This window comes from Diceros bicornis, chromosome 3 (genome assembly GCF_020826845.1).
Source record: "Diceros bicornis minor isolate mBicDic1 chromosome 3, mDicBic1.mat.cur, whole genome shotgun sequence".
NCBI lineage: Eukaryota > Metazoa > Chordata > Mammalia > Perissodactyla > Rhinocerotidae > Diceros > Diceros bicornis.
The window spans coordinates 76,435,750-76,447,789 of record NC_080742.1 but is presented as its reverse complement, the minus strand read 5'-3'; the positions used below and the strand labels follow the sequence as shown (position 1 = coordinate 76,447,789).

The 12,040-nt window shown below is 40.4% G+C and overlaps 1 protein-coding gene across 1 annotated transcript; it reads right to left on the bottom strand.

Annotated features, from left to right (window-relative positions):
- Positions 1-3,322: 3,322 nt before the first annotated feature.
- Positions 3,323-4,059, bottom strand: LOC131422205 (kallikrein-13-like). The gene is given in 2 exon segments (XM_058569217.1): positions 3,323-3,918; positions 3,921-4,059. Coding segments are annotated over 2 exon segments (687 nt in total). The 3' UTR covers positions 3,323-3,370.
- Positions 4,060-12,040: the final 7,981 nt, after the last annotated feature.

The following is a 12,040-nucleotide window of genomic DNA, read 5'->3' as shown; positions in this document are numbered from 1 at the left end:
TTCATGTCAGTGGAGTTCCTTATTGGTGAGAAGCCCTCATTTGGGCCTTATTTGATTATTCTGGTAACTGTAGCTGTTGCATGGGGATGAGAGAAGGGAAGAGAATTAATATGTACTGAGTGCCCAATATATGTGAGCCCCTCTGCTAGGTGCTTACCATTTGTTATCTCACTTATTACCCCCAGCAATTTTGTAAATATATATTATTATGCCCATTTTATAGATGATGAAAAAGAGGCTCTGAGAACTTATGTGACTAGATCAAGGTAATAGAGCTAGTAAGTAAGATTTGAATCCAGGACAGTCTGACTCTAAAGCCTGTGATCATTTTATTATGTATGTGGCCTTGGTGGTCCAGCTGGTCCAACCTTACTCCAGATTCCAGTGCATAGTGATATTTTAGGACAACTTTGGAAAAACATTAGTCCTCCCAGTTCTACTTGGTTCACAAAATTCACATCAGCCCTGTTCTATTAAGTAGTATTACTCATCCATCCTCCTAGACCTTCCCACCAACTCGTGTCTTTTAAATACTCATCTAAGCTTCCATTTACAGCAAACACAGTGTCACATCAAACAGGTTTATGGGATTATCTATAAACTTCTATAAGCCAAAGAAAGCTATTAACACTTCTTTTGGGGTTTGCTTTTTAATTAGGTCACTGATATTTCTATTTTAATGGCTGAATTTACTTCAATAATGCTTCCTACACAGTAGAAACATAGTTTCTTGGTGCAACATTTATAATGATTCCCCAGCTACTCACCTCTCAATCTGGTCAATTTTTATCACCAGCAACTGGTTGGCTTTGAAACATTACATCATAAAGGATACATGCTCTTATATTGCTCAGGGGACAAATGCTATCCATATAAGTAACTTTGAAAATATCTTTTATTTTAACATGGATAATGCCACTTGTAAGTGGCATGCCTTCAGAAATATTTGCTAAGGTGAATGGTAAATTGTGAGTTATTTTGATGCATGATCTACAATTTTATTTATTTGTTCATTCATTCTCTCATTCATTCAATCAGTTTATTTTCAAAAGGCAATCATAGTACGGAATACTGGCCAGAAGTAGAGTACAAGCTTCAGTTAAACAAGTAAGCAAAATATTAGGGATTTTCTAATCAGGTGGTTGACCATTAAATGGCTGGCTCATCCAACGGAACCAGAATGCTCTAAGATCCTGGACTAAAACTCTACAGAACAAGAATAAAAAGTAAGATCTGTATACACAACCTCCACACAGCACCCTCTCCAGAGTCCTTGCTTCAGAGAGTCGTACTTACCTGCTGACTCTGATTTCCACTTTTACATATTGGAATGTTAAGGGACCCACTGGGCCACTAAGACTGACCTGTGTGTGACCTGTTTCCTCTCAGATATCAGTGGGTTTTTCTTGTAGGAGCTGAAGCATGGTCTGCTTAAGTCAGTGAGTTTTCTGTTTTGATGCACACGAGAATCACCTGGGGTGCTTGTTGAAACTATGGATTCCTAGCTTCTACCCAGAGACTTCGGATTTGATAATGCTGGAGTGGAAGGAATCAGCTTTATAACAACAAATGCTCCCTCTGCTTCATAATCCTGAAGCAAATACCTTGGACCAACCTTGAAAAACACTCTTTTAAGCATTTTAGTCTCCAAAGCCAGAGAAATCTGGAGGTTGGATTACTGAGGTCTAGACCCTGATTCTTTCACTTACTCTATGACTTTGAGCAAGTTATGCAACCATTCTGTGCCTCAATTTCCCAAATAAAAAGTGTGAAGCTAATTCATGGGGTGAGAATTAAATGTATTAATCTATTTACAGCACTTAGAAGAATGCTGACTCACAGCTGATGCTCAATAAATGTTATGGTTAGGAACTGGAGGGAGAATTCATTGCTCTGGGACTTTTTTGAAGTTTCTTTGGGTTTATATTCTGGCTTATATTCTATTCAGAATAGACCAGAGATCTGGTCACATGATGATGCTTATACCTGCCATGACTGTACTACCACTTGGGTGCTTTTGAAGTTTGTTTTTCCTTAGCTCAATATTATCAGGGAGAGGGGCAGAAAGGGGTGGGATTGGTTGGTGGTAAAACACATACACTGAGCTGTCTGACAATGGGACATTTCCCAAATGCATTATTTAGGCAAAGCAAAACAACGTTAAATAAATATGTACAGAGCAAGACACTGCAAGGTGAATCTTGAAACAGGGTGTCAGTTTAACATAGCTGAAGAAGCATATTTATTCTCTTCACCATTCAGAGTCATCTTGTATGGATTTTTTGTATAATGTCCAGGTTTTTCATTGTAGTTATTAGAGGAATGGAGATAAGTATATACTCCATATTCCTGGAAGCAGAAGTCTTCTAAAAACTATTTTTAAAACAGAAAAATATTTTATGTTTAATGCACTGACTAACATGCTTCTTAAAACGTATACTCGGGAGTGAAAAGTCCTGTTTTCTGACAAGAGGACCAATAATAACACAGCTTTCCATAGAGCAGTAGAATATCCATAGTAAGCCATTTCATTAGAAAATGCTAAATACTTACATTGCCGCTTGCTTAATTTACATAACAACATATGGCTATAGTCCATCTTGAACACACTGATGGTAACTAATTTTAACATTATTATTCAATGTTTTTTTCTTGTAACAGAAGGGAAGAGCTTCTGCTCTTCAAGTTTCATAAACGTGAAGACCTAGGGCAGGGCAGAGTCCCCCTACATGTTCTCTGCATCTTCTCTACTCATGCTCTGACTCTTGAATATCAAAGCCCATGACATGCAGGGTTCCCTCTTTAGCTGCCCCCACAGCGAGAAACAAGAATTTAAAAAGAATCCGTGGTTCTTGGCCTTCCTGTCCATCTGCATGGCAGTAGAATTATGGAATCAATAGGTTCTGAATTTGCAATGTTCTGGACAGAAACTTCTTCTTCTACCCTCTCACCACTCTCCATTCTCTACAAAGATAAAAGTTAGGGGGTGTGGTTAAATTTTTCTGAAAGCCTCTCAGAATACAGGATAGAGCTGATAACTTGTAATGGATGTGTTAACTCTTTTTTTAAAAATTTAATTTGAAATGGGGGTATTTTTTTTTTAATGATGTACACCTGAAATTTATACAATGTTATAAACCAATGTTACCTCAATAAAAAAAAATTAAAAACAAATTTAAAAAAGTAAATAAATCATGGGAAAACTGAGGCACGGAGAAAGTGAATAAGTCATCCGGTTAAATAAGTGGCAGAGCTGGGATTCAAACTCAGGCAGCCCGGCCTCAGAAACGAGGTGCTTTACTATGTCATGCTTCTTCTCCATTGATTGGGAAGTTGCTGTGTGGAGAGCCTTTAAATGCCAATCTTTCACTCAGTCCTCCCAACAGCTCTGAGCAGTAGGTCCTATTGGTACCTCACAGGAGTCTTTGCCACCCTCTTTTGCGTCAGCACACAGCATGTTGGGTGTGATCTTCCCTGGGTGGACTTGATGACGTGCCTCATCTGAGCATAGCTGGATGTTGGCACATTGTAGGGTTTGAGGGAAACTCACGTGGGGGCGGGTGGTGGTGCCGCAGCCAGATACCCGACAGCAAGTGCCCGGGGGGAGGCAGTCATTGTGGGAGAGGGGCAGGACGCGGATGTGGCTCGTGAGCTGGACTGGTGACTGCAGCTCCAGAAGCATGATGTTGTGGTCATGGTTCAGGTGGGTGGGGCTGATCTGGTATTGAGGGTGGGGGATAGAGTGGACTGCCTCCCTCACTTGCTCTCCAGCCTCCACACGCCCCAGAGCATGCTTGCCTAGGTAAACTCTGTACCTGTCCTTCAGACAGTGTGCGGCAATCAGGACCCATTTGGGGTGGACCAGAACTCCCCCACAGAGCAGCTGCCCTCACACTAGTAGGGCTGCCTGCCAGGGCTAGAATGGGGGAGGCAGATGTAGCCACCAGGGAGAAACCCATTGGTTCCATTGGTGGTGTTGAGAATCTTGGGAAACTCTTGAGAGATGCCGCCTGACAGGGTCATGGTCAGGAAGGCGGTCACAGTGGCCAGGGGCCACATGGCGACTCCAGGGTGGGCAGACCTGGGCGAGGGGCCCGGGTGAAGAGCTTCTGCCACCAGCTGCCTGCAACTTCAGCCCGGACCCATGGCTTTAACCCCTGAACTCCCTCCCCCAGCACCCTCAGCATTTCCCTGTTGTTGGCTTCCCCCACTCCACCCGCCTGAAATGGGGGTATTGACATGTTTCCTGTTCTTTCCCTCATATTAGCAAGTAAACTATTTGCTATCTTGGTTTCTCAGTGATTGTACCCCAAATTGTGTCTCTATAATGGTGAGAGTTCATCCAATAGTACGATCTTTTAAGATTGTAAACTACTCAAGTCTTATAGTTCAATTTAATCCAGTAAGCATTTATCCGTTATCTATAATGTGTTATAGTCTGAGGGGGATAAAGGATGAATAGGGTGTATCCTTGCCTTCCAGGCATTCATAGTCTGGTAGGCAAGAGAGATGTGCCACTACCAAAATAATTCTGATACAAGGAAAGTTGGTAAGTGCCATAACCGAGGTAAAAATTATAATAGAAAAAATGACTGTACGGTTTCCTGTGAAAACAAATGTTTCCAAATAATTCAAGATGTTACAGTGTCAAAATTATTATTATAAAGCTAGAAGGATGTTTAGAAGTCATCTAGTTCAAATCCCTCATATATAAAATAAGTCTAGAATACCTTGTCATAGTAAATAGTAGGATGGCCATCAAAGATTACTATGGTAGTGTTGAAAGGTCTAAGGAGTCAACTTGAAGAGGCCTCCACTGGACAAAGATGGGACAATTTGAGCTTTATTTAGGACAAGAAACTCAGTAGATTGAAACCCATATAATATGTTTACGTTAACGAGTTCATAATGATATAAAATTATTGGTCATATTTAGAAAATGACAGGCAATTAATTCATTATCTTAGAGCTCCTTTTTTTTTGAGGGAAAGAATCAAGCATTTCCTATACAAATTAAACCAGTGGGTACATGGGGTAACTAAAGAGTAGATGTGTTAAGCATCTATTTATAAAAATATTCCAGCTAGTGGGGCCGGCCCGGTGGCGCAAGCGGTTAAGTGCGCGCGCTCCGCTGCGGCGGCCCGGGGTTCGCTGGTTCGGATCCCGGGCGCGCACCGACGCACTGCTTGGTAAGCCATGCTGTGGCGGCGTCCCATATAAAGTGGAGGAAGATAGGCACAGATGTTAGCCCAGGGCCGTCTTCCTCAGCAAAAAAAAAAAAGAGGAGGATTGGCGGATGTTAGCTCAGGGCTGATCTCCTCACAAAAAAAAAAAAAAAAAAAAAAATATTCCAGCTAGTAAATAAAGATAAAATGTAGAAGCAGAATATCACCATTTTACTACTCCCAATGACTTCATGGCAATGAGCATCAATGGCTGCTAACATCCTATCTGTGTTTTATTGTTTTTCTGTTTTATTTCATAATAAAAAGATAAAATAAATTCTACATGGCCCATGCTTTCTAAAGATGAAGCCAGCCCATCAATCTCAGAGTGGGACTTTTTTCCTCAAATTCCGTTGTCTATTCCTCAACATCTCTGCTCATGCATAAGCTGGAGATAATAAATAGGGTGATCACACATCACATTTGCCAGGGACAAGTCCCAGATTTTGCGTGTAGTCCTGGGGTAATTATTAATAGTGCTCCCTTTCTTTCTCAGAAGTGTCTCGGTTTGGACAGTAAAATATATGGTCACTCTACTAATAAATAACACTATCTCTTTTCTGCTAGGTTCAGGTCTATTGAGAAATAATCCAGGAATCAAACTGATAGCAAAATGTCAGCTTAATAACTGATAAGGCTGTTGGAGAATGTAGCTCCTTGCTAATATTTTTGTCCAGAATTAGGCAGATTTAGCCCCTAGCCACAGGCAGTACTGAGCAACCAGGCCACCACTGCTCTTCCTTCTACCCAGAGTGGGGCCTGTCCGCGTCGTGGAACAGCAGAGGAATGAATAAGGGGTGGAAAGAAAGGCCAATAGTGTTGCTTTGGTGGTGCTTCCTCCAGTTCTTTGGTCTTTTTTTTCTTTTTGTCTTTCATTGACTTGAACACTTTTGAAGAGTATTGACCTGTTATTTTGCAGAATATCACTCAATTTGCATTTTTCTGATGTTTTTTCATGATTCAATTTAGTTTATGCACTTTTGGCAAGAATATCCCAGAAGTGATGTTGTGTCCTTTTCAGTGCATCATGTTGAGAGGCACATGGTATTAATTTACCCCATTACTGGTGATGTTAACTTAATTGCTCGTTGAAGGAGATGTCTGCCAGGTTTCTCCAAAAAGTTACTCCTTTCTCCACTATAATTAACACAAATGTTATGGAGAGATACTTTGGGACTGTAATTATCCTGTCTCTCATCAGATTTTCACCCACAAATTTTAGCGTTTGTCAACAATTCGTCTGAAACAATTATCACTGTGGTGTTTGCCAAATAGATTTTCTGTTTTCATGATTCCTTCACCCAACATTTATTCATTGGAAATCTACTGTAAGGAAGAGTTTTCTCTTCACTCACTCATTTGTTTGTTTATTTATATCACTATGAACTCTTGGATTCTTATTTTAGTTCATGGGTTATAATCTATTACTCTCCTTTTTTGTTGTTGTTGCTCAAATTGTCTTATATCTGACTATTGGGAGCCCCTTCAAGTTGGCTACTCTGTCCTTTTAACATATTTGAGGTTTTTCCTATTTGAAACTAAAATGCTAGAAATATTTGCTCAAATCCTGAAAAGATACAAATTCAGAGAGTTCTGGAGGCTCATTCATGACCCTCTTTTAATAGCTTAGAAAGAAGCTGCTTCAGGGTCCAAGACAGCTCCACAGAAGATTAGGCTATCCTAGAGGCTGAACTCAGGAGAGTCTCCCATTCTGACAAGGCCGTCTCATCCACCATGGAGTTACCATTGTTTCATAGGTGTCTAGATCTTTCCCAGCCCCTTTCAAAGCCTCTATAACTATGTAAAGTGGCATAGTCACTGAGTCTTTCCTTTGGTGCACTTTCCATGGCATGTCTGGCTATGCATGACCCAAGACTGCCTCAGTGCAGGATAGCAAGAAGATAGAGCTCATACCTCTGCTGCTGCTTTGCCTATAAGTTTTTCCTAAAAAACTTATTTTGCGAGGCTGGCCCCATGGCGTAGTGGTTAAGTGCACACGCTCTGCTGCTGGCGGCCTGGGTTCGGATCCCGGGCTTGCACCGATGCACCGCTTGTCAGGCCATGCTGTGGTGGCGTCCCATATAAAGTGGAGGAAGATGGGCACAGATGTTAGCCTAGGGCCAGTCTTCCTCAGCAAAAAAAAAAAAAAAAAGGAGGATTGGCATGGATGTTAGCTCAGAGCTGATCTTCCTCACACACAAAAAAACCAAAACTTATTTTGCACTTGCATCATGTGATGTCCATGTCTGTTTTCACAACAGATCCCCTAATGCAACCCTATCATTTGGATCTATTCATGTAATAATTTTAAAGAATATTAAGAGTTGCTCCACAATGAATCTAATTATTGTTAAGTATCTCACTAGACACAAGCTGTGAAAGTTTTAACAATATTACATGTGACATTCTATACTAATTTACAGTATTTCTACATTTTATTGGCATAAAAATGAACTATTACTCAAACATAATATTATGAAAGAGTGAAAAATGGATGAAAGTGACAGTAAGTTGACAATTAATCTAAGTATAATATACAATAAAAAATTACCCAGTCCAAATTAAGTTTTGGGGAACTTTAGATTATTTCAAGCATGGCCTATTAAGAAGCAAAGACTAGTATAAGGGTTACATATAATATTCTTATAATATTATAAGAATATTCATATTTTGTAAAGACTTGCTTTAATTTTTCAAGTGCCCTATAGACTCTAATGGATATGTTGTATTATTTTAGAGGTGTTCTGTGATGGAGGAGCTTGAGACTCTTGCCATTCAAAAGGGGCCAGAGATTTTTGTAAGGTGAAAGGAAGCAAAGAGATATGCTAAAAGGGAAAGGAGGAAAAGAACAGACATTTTGAAGAGGAAAATCTAACATCTATTCAGGGTCAAAATCATATTTGGTTTTGGCAGGGCTGAAAGTAGAGAATGCAGTCTCAATTTTTGATTAAACTATGTAGTATATGCAGTGGTATGGCACTGCGGGGTTGAGTTGAGGTTCTGAAATCAGACAGACCCGAATTTAGTTCTAGCTCCACACTCGTGAGCTGTGTGACCTTAGACAAGTTCCTGAACCTTCGTTAGGCTTATGTAAAGTGGCATTGTTTGTAGTACCAAATTGTAGAATACTCATAAATAGCTTAGCACAGTGAGTAGGCCATAATAAACCCTCTGTGTGAACTATTACCATATCTGAGACCAAACAATTGGGCAGTCATTTAATTACACATTTAATATCAGTCTGACACTATTAGAATGAAAGTGGTGCCAATGAAAATGATCAATAGTTTTGTGGTTTTACAGAAACATGGACCAGGCTCCATTTACATACATAAATGAATCCGAGATTTTAAAAGCTCCTTGCCTGGGGCATTCTAATCCTGCCTCTCATATATTGCAATTAACTCAGTTGTAACCACTGAGCTGAATCTGTGGATTCATTAGTGCCTGAAAAGCTGACATTTAAAACACGTGTATGGAGATGATCAGAAGCTAGAGGTGCATTGTATTGAGGTGGAGTAGAACTGTTGAGAAAACGGTGTTACCTTTTCTCACACAAAGTTTGACCACTTGAAGTTCAAATGAATGTGGGTTGATTTAAAATGCCTGGTGGTATCATTTAGCTGTTTCTTAAAAAGGCTTTTACTTGAAAAGACTTGACTTTAAGCTGTAACTTTAGAGACTGTGGAGCCAAACAGATACTTTCGGGGACTCAGTGTGAGTAATGTCCTCCTGTACCCTGGGTCATAACTCATCAAATGTTGCTCTAGTGGCCTGGAAGAGGCAATATATCTCTCAGTATGCACAGGGGATGTACTTTAATGCCAGAGGATCTGGTTCAGTAACCAAAAACATATTTAGAGCTTAAAGTGAAAATCCCAATGGGAAATCCATGGTTTAAATAAATTTCTAGAGGATCCTCCTCAATCAGCTAACCATCAGCTCCCCAGGTATTGATGCCATTTGTGCTCAGAGCAAAGCTCTTGTGGGAACTGAATTATTACTAATTTTATTTTTTCAGCAAAGCCATTTACAATAGTAGAAATAGTGGCCAAGTCCTGGTGGCATGAGTTGTTTTTGTGTTGTTGCAGATGGCTATGGCACACCTGTTTTAGTGTATTTTTGCATTTTTCCATGAGTTGCCTCAAGTAATTAGTTTAGTGGGATATTGCTCTGGCTAGTGTTTAACTGCCCTCGTGATTTCTGAAAATATTTGAAGCATGGGACAGTCACGGCCAGCCTAGCCATGTTGTTATTCTTCTTCCCACAAAATACTCAGACTAGCAGTTCAATTAAGAATGCTAACTTTTTAACTCACAATTTTTCCTTTATATATACCCGATCACAGGGCTCAGGGTTATTACCTTAGGGGAGAGACAAGTGCAAAAGATAAATTCTTGACTTTGAACTTCTAATAGTTCAATAATTTCTTGATAGCTATTGCAGAGTCAAGGATTTAAATTGCAGAAGTCCAGATTTTTGAAAGAGAAAATGTATTTTGAGTTCCAGAGGCTAAGAGACTGAAGGATTCAGAGCGCAAAGTTCATGCAACAGACAATAGATTTGGAAAGACAGCACGAGGGTGACAGCTAATTCTTCTCCTAAAAGGCTGGGTGGGAGATGCTGGTATGGTCCTAGGAGAAGGGATGCCCCATCCCAGCCTCCATCACGGACTAGCACCAATAATACTACCCAACACGTCTAGTACTTACTGTGTGTCAAGCATCATTCTAAGTGCATTATGTATTTTAATGCATTTCCCCTTCTCAACAACCTTATGAGATCCCATTTTGAAGATGAGAAAACTGAGGCACAGAGGGGCAAGTGGTGGGCCCAAAGTCACACAGTTAGTAAGTGGCAGAGCCAGTGTTTGCACTCAGGCAGTCTGGCTCTCGTGTCCTTGTTTAGCAGTGACCAAGCCCTGGGTGAGGATGATAGAAAGCTCAGCTTGGTTTGGAGGGTTCCAAGAGCAGGAAAGACCTGTGCCTTGCTTCCTGGGTGAAGCCTGAGTGTGCAGCAAACCTCATGAACACACTGGAGCAGCAGCAAAGCAGAGATGGCAGCTGGGCCAGTCTAGGCAAGAAGGGATCTCACAGTTTTGAGTCTCCTGCAGCCCAGAGGAGAACCCACAAGGATTTTCATTGTCCCTCAGAGGATTGTGGACATGGTTGAGAGAGGTTGTGATGAGGGTTCACTGTCAGCAGGAGAAACATGGAAAAGTTAGAGGCCACAGTGGACCCATTCACAAGGGCAGGGGATACTGTGGGTATAGAGGCAAATGACAAATGACCAGCAGGTGGAGGTGCCCTCCTTGGATGCCAGTGGAGAAGCTGCCTCATTCCCTAATGCCAGGACACATGCAAACCCACAGAACTTCGTTGCCTTCTCAAGAGAATGAAAGGGAAAGGGTGAAACCCTAAATTTGTTGATTTTATCCATGGAATAATTGGAAAATAATTTGAATTAAATTAGATAAATTAACTGTCCTGCTACAGAGAAGATTGAGAGCTTGAGATAGAAGTTAAATTCAATTACAGGAAAAGTAAAGGCTATATTTTTGCATTCCTGATTATTGGCTTATAAAAACTGTATTCAGTGTGTAATTCTACTGAAATCATATAAATTCAACACAAGAAGCCACCTTATGAACTTTCCGTCACGTTTTCAAATAGAAAGTGCTCGGTATTGGGCCTGGGTTGATGAAATGGACTCTCAAACCCTCGCTTCACATTTTTAGTGCAGACACAACTCCTTGAAAAGCAATTTCCACTCAATTGCATTTACTTTTCATTGGGTTGGAAGCAGTTAAGGGAAATGAAGGACATTTTGGTGGCAATGTTATATTGGTTACTGATACCAAATTATTTCTGGATTAGGAACACTGTGCTCCATATTGTGGCAGTAAAAGTACTTCATACCCGGTCTGTGGATGAGGCTAATGTGTCAGTTTACAGACCTTGTATTCCCCAGAGTGCCTTGTAAATCTGTGAGTTGTTCCCAAGTGCTCTATTTCACATTGGGATCCCTGAGAGAGCTGGAAAATCAAATGAATAAACACACACATGCAAAGAGGTACCTGGTTAATTATGCGTCACAGGAACTAGACATGCTCCATTTCTTTTGCTGTTTCTTTTATTAAGTTTTTTTTTTTTTTTGGTTAAATTTTTGTCAGAGGAACAAAAGGAGCTTCTACTTTCTGCATAGAGATGAACAAAATACCTCAGTAAGAATTTATCAGCCTTGAGGAGAAGTGTAAATGGCCAAAGTGGGTCTGGGATGGGATCCTAAGCACAGAACAACCAGATTCTTATTGTTGCTGTAGTCATTTAATATTTATTGAGAATCATCAATGCAAAAAGCCCTGTTTTGGGTTTAACACGTAATTATGTCTTAGTTTTGTTGCTAGCTAGTAAATAAGCATGTTTGAAATCTTTTCTGTCAGAATGCTCTTCATTGAACTTACATGCGTGTTCTTTGCTAAATCAACCTGCTGCCTGGGAGCGAGGAGAGGCTGCAAGTTATTTTATGATTCTATGCTTCAATTTCTTCCTCATTGCTAAAATGGAGATAATATCTGCCGCAGACACATAGCGCAGAGATGTTAGGGTAATTTATGAGTTATTACCTGAAAAGTACTTTAAGTATCTTAGGAGAAAAGAATCATAAAATGTAGACCAGCATTACTTTCACACTGCCAACTCGGAGAGATTTCACCACCTAACAGGTCTCCCCGGGAACATCCACTTAGGACAGGAAGTGGTGATTCACAGGTCTTTGAACATACCTCACATTTTTCACCATCTCCTCATCCTAAC